The sequence below is a fragment of the Hippocampus guttulatus genome, chromosome 4, assembly GCF_054856545.1.
Source record: "Hippocampus guttulatus isolate MCC_2025c chromosome 4, RoL_Hgut_1.0, whole genome shotgun sequence".
Taxonomy (NCBI): Eukaryota; Metazoa; Chordata; class Actinopteri; order Syngnathiformes; family Syngnathidae; genus Hippocampus; species Hippocampus guttulatus.
In genome coordinates this window covers 14,047,422-14,068,610 of record NC_141264.1, presented here as the reverse complement: position 1 = coordinate 14,068,610, position 21,189 = coordinate 14,047,422, and the positions used below count along the sequence as shown (strand labels likewise).

The following is a 21,189-nucleotide window of genomic DNA, read 5'->3' as shown; positions in this document are numbered from 1 at the left end:
TGCAGACAACGGCAGAAACGGCGGCCGATCCGCGGATCACGGCGTGTTGGCCGGGTCGGCTAGTGCTCCTCGCGACAGCGATGTTGCCGGCGTCAACTATTTAAAATCGCATATTCAGTTTAAATTCATCTCTCCTTTTATTATTTGTAATTTTATCTGTGGTTTTATTGTTCTTGTTTTGGTTGTAAAGTGTCCTTGAGTGTCTTGAAAGGCGCTTATAAATGAAATGCATTATTATTATTATTAAGTAATATACGACTGAACTGTACTTTGGAAGTTATTCTTTCTCATACCACTTGAGGGAACCCGTGCACCACTAGTGCTTTTACTGTACAGTGTATCACAAAGTAGAGTCATGTGACTCTTGACACGACTCTAAGACGGGGAAAAAAGGACCCACTTCATGTGTATAAAGTGGACCATTTAGTGAAGACACAATTGCACATGCATAGCATATTGGCGTACTTGTCATCGTCAATGCTTATTCATAATAATAACAATGGTTTTGACACTGAAAGCTTGACTTGTAAATAGTACCTAATAAATTTCAAATAAAGAGAACTAAGAATGGTGTGCGACTGGTGAGCGTGTGTAACGTGCAGTGCCAAGGTTCTGGATTCAAATGCCAGTTTCGGGCTTGGAGTTTGACTGTTGTCATTTTGGCCCCCCAAGCCTCCCAAAAAGCTACAAATGTGCAAATGCTGAACAACAAACATGATGCGTGTCTTTAGAGCAGAGGTGGGCAAACTACGGCCTGCGGGCCAAATCCGGCCCGTTGGTCTTTTTAATCTGGCCCGCCGAAGGTTGGTACACAATTAAGGTTCGATGTCAACGACTGCATTCATTTCATTTGGACTTGTAATGACAGGCATTTCAACGCCAGGTGGCACAGTTAATTGAAGTTGCAGAGCATAGTGAGGAAGGGGGAGACGATACGGAAGCCCGCAGTAGCGCCAAGTCAAGCAAATCTCGTTCGATACGACGGAATAATGTACTCTTAAAGTCTGAAAAATGTGCCAAAAAATGCAAAATACTGCTTTTTAAATAAAGAAATCCAATTAATATTATGTTGAATTTAGTTCACCTTTTGATCCGACCCTCCATAATATTTTCTGGTTCTCATGTGGCCCTATGCAAAAAATAATTGCCCACCCCTGCTCTAGAGGGTGTGGCCAAGTGAGTGGCATCAAGAGCTGGAGTTGGTTCATTTTAGCCTGCGTGCAAGCTACTGGGTCTCAGCTGTGGCCTTCTGCAGCTCCTTGTGAGTGTTCTCATTTTCCATTTGTGTGTTTGACCGTGTGTCCCGTTCACGAAACTGCTTAAAGTGCATCTGCGACTGTCGCTCTCCTTGCCCACATGCAAGGGCATTACAGTACTCTAACTGCTCCATTTTTTCCCCACTTCGTTCAAGCGACTCATAAGTCGAAAACGTTAAGTCAACTTACCACTGTATTAAAAAAAACAAAAAAAAAACAAAACATTGAAGTTGAGTCCATCTACGTGTAACGTGAAGCTACTCAGCCGAAACAGAGTCTGGGCCCTCATCCTGCAGTCCAGCCGTCCGATGGGTGTCCAAAACGGGTGTGTCGGGCGCTTCTTGGGAGAGCTCTTCAGAACACCTGCTGGCAGCGGGCGAAACAACGTCAGGACTGGAGTCGCAGGAATCTGAGCTCTGGCCTGAGGTGGCCCTGGTGATGGTGGTGGCTCCACTTGGTGGCGCTGGGTCCAAGTCATCATTGTCGTCGTCCTCAGGGATGGGTGACTCATGGATGTCTGGCCAAAGAAGAGTAGTTCAGGCTTCTTTTTCAGGGAAATTAAATAAAATACAGAAACTGCTAAATGCCCCAGAGGCAATGTTGCCATGATGTTGACCCAGGGTGAATATTGCATTTGTGCAGAAAAACTCACCCATATTTGTCCATCTTATTTTGGCACTTGCTGTTGACTGGAAATGACATCACAGTACCTAAGGGCTCGGGTAACAACCAATCACAGCTTGCCTGTTTTCTGGCTTTGGTCATGTGGCATTCACAAGCTGAGCACTGAGCAACTATGATGTCATTTTCAGTTGACAGTAAGTAGCAAAATAGCAACCTTCTGAGATGGATAAATGGCTTTATTCATCAGAATTTTGTATATAGACTAATGGGATGGCATTGAAGGCATTATCAGTGAGATTTTTTTTTTACTTGACTTTCCCTGACAGTCATGCTTTGTTTTATATTTTTGGCTTGCAAAGGTTTTTCCATACAAATATTTTAGTACGGTAATTCTGACTTCACTACTGCTAGTGTTTGGGGTTTTGTGACTGTCATGGAAATGAAAATCTGTCATAAAGGGTAAGGGTTAACTATTTAGCGCCTTGAAATTGTTTATGACATGGATACACAAACGGTAACTTACTACTGAAAGCCCCTGGGTACTGCTTGCCAATCTTCCCCTTGAGCGTCCTGAAAAGTTTTTAAAAAAAAACTCTTTAAATCAGCAATGTCCAAAATGTTTTCATTGAAGGCCACATAAGGAAAAATGGAAGAACAAAATGTATTGCACATTACAGTTCAAAACAACAATGACAAAAACTGAATAGTACTTAAAAATGAAAAGCAACATGTTATTTTTATTTAGAATCTTTTTTTGCAAGCCCTGTTTAATGTTATCATTGGAATAAGTGACAATGGCAATAGCCCGAGGGCCGGATGTTGGACTCCGCTCTTTTAAATGACCCAACCTAATCCGTCGGAAGACGCTGTCCAAATCTTTCTTCATCTCGACGAGGGTGCGCGTGTGGCGCAAGAAGCGCTCATTCATCTGCTGCAGTCGCACGTTGGACAGCCCGTTGAAGTTGATCAGCATTTCGTTGGTCTTCTCAAAGCGGTCCAGCCTGATAGGGAAAAAATATTTACATACGTGTGTGTTTATATATGTATGTATGCATGTGTGTTTCTCCCAGGCCTGCGTGGGTTTTACCCGCATACTCCAGTTTTTCAAAAACATGCATGGCAGGCTGATTGACCACTCAAAATTGTCCGTAGGTGTGAGTATAAGCGCGGATGGTTGTTCATCTCTGTGTGCCCTGCGATTGGCTGGTAACTGGTTCAGGGTGGATCGGAAAATGTGTGTGTGTGTGTGTGTCCGCGCGCGCACTCATGATTGCTCAATGCTTAGATTGCATTATGAGTGTGTTGCTAACAAAACGTATGTTTATTTGCTAACTCAACTTGGGCAATATGACTAAGCATTACAATATATACTTTAACACATTTACCTGCTTTCATCGGATGAGAATAAAAAAATGTTATTCAGAATAAAAGAATGTTATTATTGTCCAGTGCATTAATAAGGAATGTTTTTCCTTATTAATGCACTGCAGCACAGGCAACATCGCCAGTTTACTGTACTTACCTGTGTACATTATACAAAGTGTGATGCGATACCAGTTGCATACATGTTTGTGCTTTTATATATTTGTAATTTGTAATTTTGTGTGTTAGTTTCACAAAGTCACAAAACAATTTCCTGCTTAAACTGGATTTAGTGAACTGAAGTAAGTAAGTAACTCAACTGCTGGTGAGAACAGAACAATCACAGGGAGACAAAGAAAGAAAGGTCTTTGTTCACATTAAGTTCTCATGATGTTAATTGAAATTTGATTTAACAAATGTACTAGAGTTATCAATACACAGTATTGTTGAAGGCTCCAGAGTGGTGCTACTCGCATTTCAATGTGAATAAATGATTAAACTGAGTTATGATGAGTGAACTCTTAGGTCAAGGTACAATTGTACTTCAATGTTAACTTCGCACTGAATGAAAGCACAGAAGAGTTGTAATAAAACAGACTGAAGCAACAACAAAAGACAGTTTTGATTGTGAATGTGACATACATGTGTCGCTGAGCCTGGATGATGGCGTTGACGTCCTCGGAATTGACCATGCTCAGCATCCGGCTGCAGAACACGCTGGAGGCACTGGGCTCTACCATGATGAAGCTCTAGATAGAGAACACTATGAAATAGCAGTCAGTGCAAACAGATAACCTTCAATCCTTTGAAAGAAAGCGCAATATATATATATATATATATTTTTTTTTTTTTATAGTAAAGCCCTACTACAGCAGCTGAACCTTATTTGGGCTTATATACGAAGCACTGCAAATGGTAGCAGGTATCAGTATGTGCTCATTTAACATGAGTTTGAATATGATTGGTTACTTTTTAACAACGCCACATCAACAGTTATGGGAGTATATGAGAGTATTTATATGTACCCTGTCGAAAAGATTTTCCCCCAATATTCTGTTGAGTTGTACAGGTTGTTTTGTTTGGTTGTCGTGTTTCATAAAAAGTACAAAACCGGGCAATTGAAAAGTGTGTAGACTACAGAAGAAAACGCAAGGTTGAACGACTCGAAGTATGATTCTTAATTTAGCTATCATGTTATTTGACCGCAGTACTGCTGCTAAACTAAAGGAAGGCTAACTTAATTAAGGACGCAAAAATAACAATGAACGCACAAAAAATGGGAATATCTACCTCGGTTTCCTCAGAAAATGTTTGTATTGATGAGTGCCCGTATTTGGGCACCTTAAACGTTACACAGGTAGCTGCTGGTGTAATCAAAACAAAGTCGTTCCATGTTTTTTTTTTGGGTCCACTTCCGGTCACGAGGGTTACATGTCCGGTGGTGTCTCCTTTTATATAGTTCCCCTTCTTTATTGGACGCTACTAGTAATACGACACAAATTCAAGAGAGAAGATAATGAAAAAACAATATTGACAAACCATAACGCGAATGTGTACGTAAATCACCTACCTACATCAACGGAGTTCTACAGCCACACTTACTGTGCAACATATTTTCATGCCGCTGATGTGAAAGCGCTATATAAATCAGCATGCATTGTATTGTATTGTAAAAGCACTTCTAGGCCATTATTTAAAAATATCAAATTTTAAAACCTTCAGTATGGTGGTAAATGAGATTAATACAACGATATTCCGTACGCATTTCTTTATGATTATTATTGTATTTCTCAAAATTACCTCCGCGTAAAAACGTAGAGGCGGCACACTACTAGGACACTACACACACGACAGAGGGCGCCATCAGTGTTTTGTAATTCCCTACCAAGTTTGTAAATTTGTTCACTTAAAAGAAATTGAGTCTCATTTTTTTGTGTTCGTTTTTTGATTATGGTAACAGAATATCAGCCAAAAATGAAAAAAACCCCCACTAATCTCAGGTCTTTTTCGGTTGAATTAGTTTTTCACCTGAGGCAGCACAGTGATCGACTGTTAGTGTGTCCGCCTCACATGCATAAGTGCATTGTTCCGTTCCTGTTCCGGCCTTCCTGTGTGGAGTTTGCAATGTTCTACCCCGTGCCTGCGTGTAGTGCGTGAGTACTCTGGTTTCCTCTCACATCCCCAAAACCTGCATTGCAGGTTAATGGAACACTCGCGAGTGTGAGCGGGAATGGTTGTCCGTCTATGTGTGCCCTGCGATTGGCTGACCACCAGGTCAAGGGGTATCCCGCCTATTGCCCGATGACAGCCGGCATACGCTCCACCACGACCACGACCCTCCTGAGGATAAACATTTTAGAAAATGGATGGATGGATAGTCTTTCACCTTTTCTGTGAATTCTTGGTGGGGTTTTTTTTTTTTTTTTACTGAATGACTTTCAACTAACCTCTGTTCTTGTCATGTAGAGCCAAAACATACATGTTGATCTAAGTTGAATATTACTGATATTACTGTTCAAAAAGTTGAAGTTGTCTCCACCGTTGGAAAGTTTCGTTTCATTGCATTTGCTAAAATGGTTCAAAAAAGGGAAGTGAGGTAAATGCAGAAGGCCAGAATAAAGCCCAGAGGATATTGCAGTGTGCCTTGTCTATTGTTGTGATTTTCACAAAGCGCACATCACATTTTACAACAAATTGGTCCAAAAATTGGATTTACAGCATTTGCAACCAGTGGTGATCCGAACAAAGTCAACACAATATGTATTTAGGCATGGCACTCCCAGGCACTGTCTACCAAAACTGAGCTAACTGTCGTCGTCCCCCCCCCCCACCCCAAAATCCTATGTCTTCACATGGGGACGGGGAGGGGGGGCAAGCTCCCAATAGTAACAACGATTCAGTAGTTTTCACGATGCCAATAGAAAACCAACTCTTTTGGGTGAGGCATTGCTGCACCCCCCCCCCTGCCACCATCATCACACCCAAAACCATCACTGCATGCAACTGTGTATATGAGTTCTAAAGACAAATTCACATGAAACATTCCCGTAAAACTCACAAAATTACTTTTATTAAGGAACGAGTAAAAAAAGTACATGATGTATAAAAAAATACAAAAGCGCTTAATCTAACGTATAAGCGAAATAAATGCATAGCAAACAATACATGCAAAGTCTAGTGCGGCGGATCCTAGTGATCGTTCTCTAAAGCTCGAAACAGAGGGAGTGGAATACAGTTTGGTTGCAATCTACCAGCTGCTCAGTCTACGTTGACACACATCTAAAAGTGATGACGGCAGATAATAAGTTAGGTTGTACACGAGTCAAATGACAAGGAAATAAATATTTAACACTTCACAAGTATGGACAACCTAGTCATTTGATGTGATGCAAATGTCACGAGAGAATTTGCGCTAATGAACCTCAGGATGCGGACGCTCAAGCTGGAAAGAATTCAAAGCAAGTATTCGAACTTGAGAAGCAGGGATGCAATGAGAGAAAATAAATATGAAATAAATAAATAACCAAACCCCATCAGGGGCCACCCAGCCTTGTAATATATACATAACCTACCCGCTGCTTCCCGACTACAATGTGAAATTTCATATTAGTGTTATTTTTTCTTTTCTCCTTTTTTTAAGAATGACAAACATACATATAAATGACCTGGAACAAGCACAAGTATCCATAAAAAACCTGCATTGCCTTCGACATTGTTGGGGGGGTTTTAATGTGCTTTGGCTTCCGCTTGATGAATAAAGTCATCGTATACGCTCACTTGTCAAATTAAATAAACACAGATTTATTATTTTAAAAAAAGAACATTTCATTTGACTAAATCTGTCAGTTTGCAAGCTGCTCGGCGGTGTCCCTAATATCTAGGTACGCAAAATAGTAGAAAGATTTATTAATACCGGAAGACAAGTGAGCAATGTCAGAAGGGTGAGAAATAAAATACATCCAAAAAACAGAAATCCACCTCTATCAAAGAGATTTTACAAAATACATGTTTTCTGGAGGTACCTCATAAACAAACGAGTATCACTACACATTTGTGGTACATAAGAGCATTGGCATAGAATTTCAGCTTGTGTAAAAAGTCACTTGAGCATGTATCATTTGTTATCATTGATATCCAGTTTAAGGTCCATGTACTAGTACACTCCGTGTCTTTACAAGTAAGACTATTCAGGCCACTGGTGGAACACCTGTGTCTTACGAGTAACATTTTTTTGCCACTACTCGTGCTACTTGTGGTCTACATGGACCATAGTACATGGACAAAACAAAGATATCAAGGATAGTGAATAAATGTTGGAATGGCTCTTGTATAAAGTTACTTTTATATCATATACTGACCGGGGAATGACAGAAAAGAGTGATATTGATATTGCTAACTTTAAGTTGATTCTCTGTTTTCGCTGCCATGTTGTGTTATTGTGACGCAAAGACACTTCTATTTTTTTCCACGTTTCTAGGTTTTTTTTCTGTTTTACATACAAAAATAATCTCATCAGAGAAATTGATCCAAAATAAAAACAATAATTTAAAAAAAAAGTACGATTTACACTCTATGTAAGGCCGTGATATTTCGTCGACTCACGCATCAGATCGTGGGGGTCTTTTGGATGAGTGGGCGTTGCTGGTCATGCAAAAAAAATAAAAAATGCACTCCGTTTTGCTGAGGCCACAATAAATAGCCGCGACTGTCCCTTTTTTTTCCCTTCAGTATCTCGCTCTTGTTCCTCAAAGCTGATTTGGAATGAACACTACATGCACGGTGTGTGTGACGCACGCGTGAGTAAGGCTGGTGCATTTGCTGTTGAAGCTGTGAATAGGCCTGCTTTCAAACTGGAGCGCAGCCCAGTGTTTGCGGACATGTTTAACTAATCCGGTCCACAAACACCAACTCTTTGACAGGAGTGGGCATCACTTAACTTACTCTGGGAGTAGGGAGAGGCCACCGTTGGAGCACTTTTTCCGACATCCGTTTAAGTCCAGTTTAAGATCTTGTACAAGTATGTACTTTGTCCTCACTTGTTGCGTAACTTTGGCAAACTAGTAGGGCAACTGCATGATACTAGTGAGGCAAAACTGTGCACTAGATGACAACTGCGAGCAACTAGTGACAAAAGCAAACTAGTCAACACTTCAGTCACCAGTAACATATAGTCCTACTGGTGTGCCAAAGTTGTCCTAGTGGTGTTCAGGACTGTCATATACCTTAGAGTAGTGAAAAACAATTTCACTAGCCATTTTACTCATGTGCTGAACTGTCATATGAGGGAGGACAAAGCATTTACTGGTACGTAGACCTTATATTGGATGTCAAATAAATGCTCAATCGGCATTTACGTTGAGGAACGAAGTGGGAAAAAAAACGTCTCTAAACTGTCAGTCATTCTGGATTACAGCGAGATAGAATGTGAACACATGGGAAAAAAAATGATTCCCAAGGTCTCTTGATTTTTTTTCTACATGTGAAGTGGGCTGTCTTCATTGTCTAAATGCACTGTGAATGTTTATTCTTTTGAGGTTTACATCCTAAAAGTTGGTTGATGAACCTAAAAGTAGCACCGAGGTCTTGCGGAATAAACGGGGATCGACTGTATTGCATTGTGAAATCTAAACATACCCGCAAACTAAAAGTCCAGCATGAGTCTAAAGACAAAAAACAAAAACACGAGAGGTGATGGTCCATTTGTCAGGAAGGCAAGACTATTAAATAGGACAAGATGAAAGACATGAAAGTTCATACGTTAACTGCCTAATACAGTGACTCCCAACCAATAATGCCATGGCAGTCGGGTTGAAAACCAACAAAACGAAATTGATGATTAGCTCCAAACAGGGAACTTTAACTTGAAGTTTGACTCGCAAATAAAATTGCGAAAATGTTGTGTCGTGATGCATGCTTATGACAAAACAAAACACATTATATTCATGCTTGAATATGCAAACTTTCCTTTAACTTATCCTCATCTCGCATTTACAGTGGTGCCTTTAAGTACAAGTGATGCGACTTTGGAGTTTTGAGATACAAGCCATCATCCAGCAGTTTTTGTTTGTTTGACTTGCATGCAAAAATGTGAGATATGAGATCTGGTGGCAATGAATGCAACTCAACTCTTCGCACAGCTAGCTAGGGAAATATTCACGTTTACCGCCACCTCTGGTTGAAGTTAGTGTCAAACTCATCATAAAACAAAGAGTTTTACACATGGTGTACTTACACCATCGAGGGGTTAACAACTAGCTTCTATGGCGGTGTTAAAACGCTATAAGCAACGGATATTCGAACACAAACTGTGCAGCAACACACGTAGACAGAGAATATAACTTTACTCACGGACACGTGTTCTTTATCCTCCGCAAATAAATGACTAATATTAGTGCCGCCCGAGTCAGGCGCAGTCATCAGAAAAATCTTCGTTTGTGTCTGCATGACTGCATTATAACTGCTCTCAGTGGCCAAGTCGTCCAGAAGGAGTCACAATTGATTAATTATGAGCACAAACGACTGAATTCTTTATATTCTAATGATGTTATTAATATACTGTATGTTATTTCTAAAGTACAATATTACAGATTGCTCTCTTCCACTTAGTAAAAAACACGTGACAAGCATTTCTGATGGGAAGAGGCAGGACTGAATTAATGGCATTTCAATTCATTTCAACGGGGAAAGGGTTGATTTGAGAGAGGTACGAGCATGGTCACGACACAAATTCAAATTGTATCGCAAGGCACCACTGTAATTTGGACAGAAACTTTCCAAACTGCAAGATTTCTGAAATTTCCCAGTTGAACTACTCCTGGAGATTTACCGGAAACTTTGGTGGAAAATGTACACCCTCTTTGGAACCCTACATATCATTAGGTGTCACAGGAAATGATCCAATTTCACTTCATTGACCTGAAAATTCATATTCATTCACCAAAAGTAATATATCTACGTTTATCTATCTATGCCAATGACATATGGTAACAGGCAGAACAATGAAAGAAGGTATATAATTAATTAACCTGTGTATTTCATTTGTTGACATTTTTTGTTTGGTAGTGTACTGTTTGATTAGTTTTATTTATTTAATATTGTAATCTATATGCCTTGGCTCAATAAAGGTTGGGAAACACTGCTCTAATACAGAAAACAAATCTCCAGCATTGTGACGGAGAAGACCAGAAGATTTTCAGCTGCTTTAAATCACCAAAGGCGTTGTGAGGCGCCTTGCAAGTGCTCGAGGAGGACGGTGGAGACGTGTGCAGGAGACCTTTGCGACTTTACCAGCCTTCTTCTGATGTCGTCACCACGGTGACACGTAGCTGATCTGCCGCCACCGCCGCTGCCGCTGTCTCCTTCACCTGCTGCTCCTCCTCGGACGGGGATGTCACCCGGCTGACGGGCACACCTCCCTCCAGGCCCCCCTCGACTTCCACCTCTTCCTCCTCCACGTCGTCGTCATCATCCTCTTCCTCTTCTTCATCCTCCTCCTGCCGCTGCTGCTGTTGCTGCTGCTTCTTGCGACAGCACGGCTTGAACAGGTGGGGGTCGATCAGAACCTCACCGAAGCGACCCTTGTAGATGATTCCGCAGCACACCTTTTGTCTGGATAAAACAAGGAGACAGTCGCCAATTCGTTATTTGTCTAACATGAATACATGGTGATGTTTTATGATCCTCGCCGTTTCAATTGCTTTGCCATGTTGTGGTATTTACAGGTAATCGCAAATCCCTTTTGATGCAGCTACGCGGCAGATGATGAAAATCCAAGTAGGCACTGTAAAATTTGGGGCTCTAAACTCACAGTAAATTGCAGGCTACCATTTGCATTTCTTTCACAATAATTTTAATGTAAATATTTCACAGTCAATTATGGGAAGACTAAAATGTTTACTTTCACATCAGCAATGCCATTTAATTACTCTAACACAGCAGTACATGGAAATGGCAGTATGTTACTGTAAATAAATGACAGTATTCTGAAACTATGCTATATAGTAATACAAGTAAGAAGCGAGTAGTTAACATTTTAAATAATGCTTCAAATTTGACTTGTGCGGCCCGGTAGTCCAGTGGTTAGCTCGTCGGCTTCACAGTGCAGAGGTACCGGGTTCGATTCCAGCTCCGGCCTCCCTGTGTGGAGTTTGCATGTTCTCCCCGGGCCTGCGTGGGTTTTCTCCGGGTGCTCCGGTTTCCTCCCACATTCCAAAAACATGCATGGCAGGTTGATTGGACACTCTAAATTGTCCCTAGGTGTGAGTGTGGGCGTGGATGGTTGTTCGTCTCTGTGTGCCCTGCGATTGGCTGGCAACTGGTTCAGGGTGTCCCCCGCCTACTGCCCGAAGACGGCTGGGATAGGCTCCAGCACCCCCCGCGACCCTAGTGAGGATCAAGCGGTTCGGAAAATGGATGGATGGATTTGACTTGTCAACTGTGATTTCACCAAATATACACCAACATACTTTGAATTTGCTCAGTAAAATGTACAAAACTAAGATTAAAGACATTTACCATCTTAACTTTTTCTTTCACATCAGATCTCCAGACTTTTTTTTAACTAAGAGTACAGTGGCCCCTAACCTGAAATTTTCAGGGCACAAAGTAGATAATTTAGGGGCATACACTATCAGCTGACTTGCGAAGTAAAGTTTTCACGATATTGCTGATAAATGGGATCAAGTGTGGCAACAAATACTCAAGCAGAATAATTTAAAAAAGAGGGAAAAAAATCAGCAAATTGCACAGGTGCAAGTAGATGAAAATTTTGCTTGCATTCAAATTTTAAGAACAAAATATAGCGCATTATTAACAGGGCATCAAAAAAGAAAATTCTGCCATTTCACAACCAATTAGCACAAAAAAAAAAGCCGACGATTACGCACACTTTAAAAATCGGTTAACGCTTAAGCAGTTGAAAGTACTGTACCTCTTCCAGTAGGTGAGGTCCAGGAAGGAGAAGACAGGCGAGCGGCCAGACCCGTGTCGGCTCAGCTCAGTGTCTGAGCCGTCGTCGGACAAGTTGCTGTAGCTGGGAGACTGAGCCGGGGAAGCGCTGGATGTGGTGCTGTGGGCGTCGGAATCTAAGGTGGGTGACACATTGATGAGCCAATGCATTAGAGATAACAACCATCTATTCCAAAACTCACAGGAGGGTCAAATTAAATTCACAAATTTGGTGGCTCGTACTGAAATTTCACACCAATGTCACTTTGTAAAGAAACAATACACGCTACGTTTGAAGTTTAAACACAGAAACTAAAAAGGCATAATTAACTGTTTCTTTTGAGCTCTTTCTGCAGCCTGTTGATCTGGCTTGGACGGGCTTTCTTGGTAATGGACTTGATCTTCTTGGGCCTGGAGGTCAACTTTAGACTAGGACCCCCTCGAGCATCGACCACCTGCAGAGACGAGAAGTCATTCAAACTCCATGAAAGAACAGCGCTGACTTGCGATGTCACAGATTGTAGTTCTGTGATCTTTTTTTTTCCTATGGGTTTTTACAACAAACAGGCAAGGTGGAATTTAGAGTTTGGTGCCTTCTGTGTCATTCCATGGCTGTAACGTCTATGTAATCACAGAATTTCACCTAATATCGCAGGTGAGTCTAGAGGTACCGAGAACTAAGCGGAGGCTCAGAGGGGATCAAGCCTTTTCTGAGTTGAGTTGTGAATGCTTCCCACCGATATACTGGAGTGATAGATTATCACTTCTCCCCGGGTGTACTCACGTGATTCCAGTTCTTCTTGGTTCCCACCGGTAGCTTTTTCCATCGCTTCACCAGGAGCACACAAGCGTTGCAGATCTCTCCAGATCGCATTTCGCTCAATCTGCAAGGTATCTCATTAGGGGATGACAAAGTGCCACGCGTCTTTCACGCTTCTCCCTGCGGTCTACACTTACCCAAAACAGCTCCTGAAATCTTTCTCGTAACGCTTGCTGTCCGTGAAGCGAGAGCTGGACGACTTTGCGCGGCAGATGCAGCAGCCGTCCAAACTCCTGTACATTTTTGGCTTGTGGAAGCCAAACATCTGCGAGCAAAGAAAAACACAATCAAAAGATGTTACAGCCCGTCAATGACGTCATTGAAATACATTCATCGATTGGTGACAAATACACACTCACATTTGCCCAGACAACACAAATATACACGTTTAAAAACACCCACTGGAGACATAGTATCGCGGAAGTACCGACAGTGCATCTTTCAAAGAAAAGTTCAGTCTTTTCAATAATGCTAATCTTTACGAATATTTCTTATGCCAGGGATATGGCTGAATCCCTGCATCTCAAAAGCGCAAAAAATATTTTTAAAAAACCAAACAAAAAAATGTGGCATGTTGGTTCAGCGGTTGACATTACATGGTGAAAGAGAGCAAGTTTCTTTTCAATGTAATTAGATTGGCAATTAATTTGCAAAAATAACAGACCCATGAGGCGCGTGACCAACAGTATCGGTTTGTGAACATGTGAAATTGACAAAAATTGGATGCCGGAATTTTATAATTTTATGTAATTTTCGAATCCTTGACATGAATTGTTGGCTTTTATTAGCATTTTTAGTGTAACCTACAGTAATGACCACAACATCCATGCCCCTTCCCATTAGTCCGTCGATGGCATTTTGCAATACGCGCGAGCATTAACGGAGCAGACTTTAGTCAGATGAAACATCAACACTATGTGGTTTAAGTTTGCATTGCTGAATTCTCTTTCTGTTTTATTTGCCATTTTTACAGTAGACTTAAACTGAGAGTGACATATAACGGAGCAGGCACACATGAGCTCTTATTTGAAAAACTGTGCAAGCTGTGTCATCTTTTTATTTCTTCAAAGTGATACTAATTCAACACTGTCCCTTTTTTAACAGCAAAAATGAGAACAATTGCTGAACACTTTAAAAAGTGCCTGTTGATATGTGTTTGAAGTGTATGGAATGGATAAAATCCTTTGAAATGGAACGTTAATTCGACATGAAATTGAAATTGGGCACTTAGGGAAAATCCAAGGCACACTGTTTTTATTGCATTTATTTCACATGTCAATTAATCCCAAAATGGGATGCTTAGTCACGAACAGAGCCCTAAATACATTTTTTTGCATCCCTTGCTGTGACCCACATGGGCTGCATGGTGTTGTTGGATGTGTGTGTGGGGGAAGTAGGTCAACAGTCAGACAGCGTGTCAGACAGATCATGTCACCATGCTGCGCTCTCGGCATGCATGCTTTGGTTTTGGCCAGTCCAAAATATTATACGGCACGCACGCCCAAGCTGCATGGTGAGGTTGACGTGGACCGAAAAGTCCAACAATGATTATGAATGCAATGAGCACGCCCACTGTAGAGGGATGCCGCTATGTTGCTAGGCAAAACTGGAGTCTCCACTGCACATGGTGAGCACAACTGCGGCAAAACGTGCAAAGCCGCACCCCCCTTAGACTGATGATGCGTGTGTGTGTGTGTGTGTGTTGCCATCAATCCTAAGGGGGTCTTTTGACAGTATGAAACCACAGAGATGCACAAGGCACAGACAGCACACACTCTGGTGTGTATTTCTGACACCGGTTAAAGTCAGGAATACGCATAGAAAATGACATAAATGAATGAATAAATGACATTAGATTGGACCACACTTCACAGAGAACATTTTCATTATTCACCCCAATCCCCAAACTTTGGTTCACAAGTTATTTTATAATATACAGTATCCTTGTTCATCTATGAATGCCAACTTTGTATAGTGACAGGCAAAACAATGAAATGCTATTCCACTAAATAGCAGAAGGTACATAATTTACCTGCGTGCCTAATTTTTCAGACATTTTTGTTTGGTGGTGTGGTACAAGATTTTTTTCTAACTTGAAATATTTGCCTTGGCTCAAGAGGCTACTATAGGGGTTTGCTACAGGGAAAGGCCTTTATTTGGACCGTGTAAAATTCTATATGAATAGGGTTTCTCACAAAACAATGACAGTTAAAATGATATACATTATTCTTTACAGTGACACAGTGGTAAAACAAAAGTATTTAATAAAATTAATAGCCCTAATGGGAACAGATGTCTGAGATGTGCTGCTTATTTTCGGCCGGGTCAGCATTGCAAATTACAATATGTTCTGGCCATGGATCAGTTTCGTTGAAATAACTAAATTCTGCGACTGACCGCAAAGAGTATCTGGCATTGATCAAGTAAGGCGTTGTTGGCAAAAATGCAATTTTTCTAATTTTATATTTGTCCTGTCACACACTTAAAAGCGATGTTAAACATTATTATTTTCTGCAATACAATTGTTAGAAAATATCTTCAATTAAAAGTAATTCCTGCCTTCCTCAATCATTAAAGGGTAGCAAAAAGAAGTGTCTTTTTGTAGTGCGGTGTTTCTTCACTCAGAGATTTAAAAAAAAAAAAAGGAATACTGTACTGACTTCTCATGATCTGGTTTGACACATTTAGACAACAAAGTGGCATTTTTAAGACGGCAAATCTGAGGAGCATATGTATTTTTTTAAAAATAATGAAAGCCCCGAATTCCTCGTGTACACTATGCAGTCAAATCGAATCTTGAAGGTCAAAATGTTTGTGAGGAAACCCATTTTAACATCCAGTGATAAAGTGAAGGTCAAGTGCAAATGCAGTAAAACTTTGGACAGCTGTGACCTTCACTGCTTTATTGTTTTGACAATACGAGTGGCAACATTGGTTTAAAGAGTTCAAATAATAACTATCACTGTTTTGCAATGACATGACATAAAGTGACTGCTGTTTCTGTCCACTGTGCTGATAAAAATAAAATGCTTTAGAACTTAGTACACATGCATGACACCATAATTAATAATATGCATATTAAAATAACTTTGGCCTAATAGCATAATTGCGAAAATCATTTTTGACATACAGTATACGCGTTTGTTTTGAACGTTGAAGATGGATAGCCAGATAGCTAGGCAGATAGGTAGAGGGATTCCGATGAGGCAAAATACAATAAATTAAATTTAGTGGTTTCATCATCTACAGTACATAATGATATTACGGACTGTAGATGATATGAAAAGGTTCATAGAATCTGAAGAAATCACTGGATGTAAGTGTTAAGGCCAAAAACCACTGAAACCACAAACCACTGAATGCCCCTGATCGTCAATCCTTAAAGTGACACTGTATCAAAAATCAACATCAGTGTGTGTAAAGGATATCACTCCACGGGCTCAGGCACACTTTAGAAAGCCAAAGTCAGGGAATACAGTTCTTCGCTACGTCCGTAAGTGTGAATTAAAACTCTACTATGCAAAGCAAAAGACATTTTTCAACAACAGCCAGAAACACTGCTGGCTTCTCTTGGCCAAAGGTCATCTAAAATGGACTGATGCAAAGTGGAAAAGTGTTGTGTGGTTTGACAAGTGCACATTTGAAATTGTTTTTTGAAATTGTGGATGTCGTGTCCTCCGGGCGGGTACTAGACTCCGGAGTCCAGACCTGTATCCCATTGAAAATGTGTGGTGCATTATGAGGCGCAAAATACGACAACGGAGACATTGGTCTGTTGAACAGCTGAAATTGTACATCAGGCAAGAATGGAAAACAATCCCACCTACAAAACTCCAACAATTAGTGTCCTCAGCACCCAAACGTTTACTGAATATTGAATACTTTTAAAAGAAAAAGTGATGTAAAAGTGTTTATTTGAAAAAAAAAGCCCCCGTCCTAGCGTGTTACCACCCTGAAATTAATGATTATGTGCTAAAAACAATAGTTTATCAATTTTGAACATTACATATCTTGCCTTTTTAATGTATTCGATTAAATATAGGTTGAACATGATTTTCAAATCATTGTATTCTGTTTTTATTTATTTTAATACAATGTCCCGACATAATTGGAATCAGACTTAAAAGTTTTTAAGTTAAAGCACCGTGGTACTCCGCGCACAAGGTCGAGCTGCAAAATTGTCTGCGGAGTGGAGCATCCTCATAGACGCGCGCGATCTCCGCAGCAGACTATTGCTGTGACGTAACTTCAACATGGCAACGAACACGCACCACATACACGAAAGGCGGCGGAAGGAGCGCGTGGCGGAAGGAGATGTTATGCGAACTAACGAAAATATAATTGTAATATCCCTCACACGGCTTTTTAAAAGTCCCATAAATCACCACCAAAACTATCGCGCCCACACCCTTTATCGCTACCACGACTTGTTTTCCTTGAGAGGAAAAGTGTTACGTCGTCATTTTGTTTTCCGCCGCCCACTCTTGGGCCGAGGCAGCATGGCGAGCCACACGACATGGCTCATGCGCACCCATCTTTAAAAAAAAAACCCCAAAAGAAAACACGCTTCGTGTTCTCGACGTTTGCCTCATTTTGCAACACAAAGTAGTTAGATAGGCGTAAATCTAACACGTTTTCACCCTCTGCAAAAAAACGGCAGTGGTGTAATTAGATTTTAAGTCTTTTACAGCGTCCACTTCAATGTTTCTCGACTTCAAAGTACCGTCAAATATGCTGAGCTGTCGGTTTCAAAAATGTTAAACAGCATTAATTGAGCTTTTTAAAGTGTAGCATTTGGCGGGCACGTTGGAGTGTCTGTTAGCTTGTTTTGTTGACAGCCTGGTGCCGCGTGCTCCCGCACACGGGTGGGCGTGAGAGCTCCGCCAACTTGGTTGGGACACACGCCCCACCAGCGCCACAATGTGCACCTAATCACGTCTACAAACACATTGATACAACTATTCGTCACCAAAAATCGACTACAATGACATTTTGGAGTGGTTCCTTTACCCAGCTCGCACCAACACCATCCCCGCCCCCCGGCCCCGGTCGCCAGCTGCATCGACCCACGAACAACAGCCATTGCGTGCGTGCGAAATGCAGTTCGTTCAGTTTCTTCTTAAAAAACATTTTAGACGTTTTTCTCCACTTAAAATCCAACTTCAACCCCATGAACGGCGAGTCGTGCCTTAAACGGTTGTTGAGGCGCAGAGAAAGCACACAACTTAAGAGGAGTTTAATGTCAAATTATACGGTTTAAGAGTCCGAAGACTCCAAACGCGCCGGTGTATGTTTTACAAACACTTAATAAAATGAAGTAAAAAGACAACATCCCGCTTACCGTCCAAAGTTGTGAAAAGTTGGCGAAAACAAAAGTAGTATTCCGTACAAGGTTTGTATTTTCAAACAGGACTACGCCGTCTCTTGTTGATGTCTGCGCTTGTGGGCTGGACTGGAGAGTTGTGGACGCGAGTGCGCATGCGCCGCCCTTACACGCCTCCATTTTGGAGGCCGCGGTGTGATTCTTCAATCGTCCTTATTTGCATAAGCGACACCCTGACGTTTGCGTACGTCTGCATTCTGCTGCCCATATAAGGATGGGAACGTTACGCGGGAACCGGGGGCTCGGCCTCGGTTGCTAGGGCACATTGGAGAATGTCGGCAAAGGGGCGGGGCAACCTGCTTTTCTCCAGATCCGCCAGATGGCACGAGTCGGACAACTCCACTGCTGGAGGTGCGATCGCTGAGCTATCTCAGTTCGAATTATTTTGCATAAAAACCGTTCAGCCCTAACTTTAAATTTTAAACAATTACATTTCCAGCAAATACTTTTATGCATCCATTGACTTATTTTGAAATGAATTCCTATTTTTTAAAATAGATGTTTGAAATCATTCAGTAAAAAAAAAGCCTAAAAACATCATCTCGGTGTAAATAAATTGTTTTGTATCGCAAAACAGTCACAGTATGAAAAAAAGTAGAACCATTCAATATCACAGAGGGTTTTCTTTATTATGAAAATCAAAAAGGTTGAAATACAATGAGTGTAAAAAAAGAAGCATCCATCCATCCATCCATTTTCCGAACCGCTTAATCCTCACAAGGGTCACGGGGGGTGCCGGAGCCTATCCCAGCCGTCTTCGGGCAGTAGGCGGGGGACACCCTGAACCGGTTGCCAGCCAATCGCAGGGCACACAGAGACGAACAACCATGCACGCGCACACTCACACCTAGGGACAATTTAGAGTGTCCAATCAGCCTGCCATGCATATTTTTGGAACGTGGGAGGAAACCGGAGTACCCGGAGAAAACCCACGCAGGCCCGGGGAGAACATGCAAACTCCACACAGGGAGGCCGGAGCTGGAATCGAACCCGGTACCTCTGAAAAAGAAACATTTTGTTTGATAATAAAATTGCTGTAAAAACTGCTAAATCTGACCAAAATCAGGGTAAAACAATTAAACATTGCAAGGGAGTTTTTACGTTGCAAGAGGTTTAGCATCAAAATTGAAAAATGTCCAAATAGGCAGCCGTCAGCAAGTGCTCTCATGAGCCTTGCTTTTTTTTTTTTTTTTTTTGGTTTGTTTTGTCACTTTGTGTTTGTTGTTACGTCGTGTGGACCTGATGTGGACTTTTTTCAGCATTTTTTGGCCACGACATTCATCAAGGAGGAGACTCTGTGCTTGGTGGTTGCGCCTTCTCGGCAGCATGGGTATACCAGCACTGTTTTTGACTGGGAGAAATGTCGGCGCCATTTGACTGTCGTTGCTGGACAGTCCCGGGGCGCTTGTGTCTTGCGCCTGTAATGGGCAGCATTTTTCACAGCCCCGCTTTGCTCAGCGGAGAGATCGGTGCTGTTGAACGGTCTGCGGCTGGATGGATGTAAGGCTTGAGGAGCCGACAATGAGAAGAAAGGAGCGTTTGCGCGGAGCGCCGATGCGGATGTGGAACTGGGAGTCGCGGCTTGGAATTGAAGTGGATTTACATGGGACAGGAGATGTGAGCCAATCTCTTTTTCGTCAATGGACGCTACAGCTTCGTGTTTGCTTTCAAAACTTAGCTTGTAGCAGACGTGTGCACATTTTCAGCATGACGTCTCTGATCCACTGGTGAAAGGACACTTTGATCCTCTCCTCTTTCATCTAGAACTGCTTCAGACAACAAAGTGTATGCAGAAAAGTGGTGAAGATTGCACGACTTTTTTGTTATTTTGACTTCAAAGTGGCGCTGCGTGAGTGGCTGCCTTTCCACCAGCTCCTATATTTTGTTGTTCTACTTCTTCCTTTCATAACTTTGCTGCTGTGAATCGGGAATTTCTCCATTGCGAGACAAATAAAGGTTTTCTTATCTTATCTTAAAATTTAGAGTAAAAAAACGGCTTTCAAAACATTCCACCTCTCAAAAAGAATCAGTGAAATATTAAGTTTCAAATTAAGCTCTGAATTGAAAGAAATGAATTATTTAGAGTTAACAAAAACACTAAAGGCTCAAAATTGCTTCAGTATTTTAAAGCAGAACATATTTTATTCCTACTCTTTAACATGTTTTAAGAACTAATTTGTTGTTAGATTGTTTTTTACTGATATATAAAGATGTGAATTTTTTGCATGTCCAATTGTTAAAAACTTTCCAGTTTGCTGTTGTAATGCCAGTTTTCTCAACTCCAAAACTAAATAGTTGTTTGTTTTTACTGTACTAATTATTATTATTTTTTCTAGCAATGTTTAATCTCTGGAGGGAAATTCAAAGCATAATTTCTACAGTATTTAAAAAATATGTGTATATATTTTGAAACCTTTGCTTTGTCTGTAAAACAGAGTATTTACTTGTAATTATTACCAGTAGACTAATATTTTAACTTAAATTAATTTGAAATACCCAGAGGTAACTTTATTTGCAAGATGATTACATGTATTTTTAAAAAAAAGAGAGAGAGACAGGTATGAGTCTAAAACAAAGCACACTTTTTTTATTCATCAGACAAATTTTAATCTGATTTTATTTTTAATCCCTGGAAGGAAATTACTTAAATAAAAATGCTTCTATAAAAAACACATTACTGCAAAACAAAGTATTTATGAAAATGTTTGATTTAATTTTCAATAGCCAGAAGGAGAACCAATTTATATTTATATTATAAATAAACAAATAAATCGCAATCATACTTACCAGAGGTATTT

The 21,189-nt window shown here is 40.9% G+C and overlaps 2 protein-coding genes across 3 annotated transcripts; both read right to left on the bottom strand.

Annotated features, from left to right (window-relative positions):
* Positions 1–410: 410 nt before the first annotated feature.
* On the bottom strand, positions 411–4,668 carry kxd1 (KxDL motif containing 1). 2 transcript variants are annotated; one of them, XM_086110299.1, is made up of 5 exons: positions 4,533–4,668; positions 3,885–4,005; positions 2,729–2,881; positions 2,404–2,450; positions 411–1,773 (listed from the first exon to the last, which is right to left on the bottom strand). In XM_086110299.1, the coding sequence occupies exons 2-5, from the start codon at positions 3,980–3,982 to the stop codon at positions 1,514–1,516; spliced, it is 558 nt and encodes a 185-aa protein (XP_085966425.1). In that variant the 5' UTR covers positions 3,983–4,005; positions 4,533–4,668; the 3' UTR covers positions 411–1,513. The 2 variants fall into 2 exon arrangements, with proteins under 2 accessions (XP_085966425.1, XP_085966423.1); XM_086110297.1 differs by having other exon boundaries at positions 3,885–3,991.
* Positions 4,669–6,290: 1,622 nt separating this feature from the next.
* On the bottom strand, positions 6,291–18,511 carry LOC147206044 (SIN3-HDAC complex-associated factor-like). The gene is made up of 6 exons (XM_086109607.1): positions 18,350–18,511; positions 13,146–13,273; positions 12,973–13,072; positions 12,520–12,643; positions 12,172–12,325; positions 6,291–10,850 (listed from the first exon to the last, which is right to left on the bottom strand). The coding sequence occupies exons 1-6, from the start codon at positions 18,509–18,511 to the stop codon at positions 10,526–10,528; spliced, it is 993 nt and encodes a 330-aa protein (XP_085965733.1). The 3' UTR covers positions 6,291–10,525.
* Positions 18,512–21,189: the final 2,678 nt, after the last annotated feature.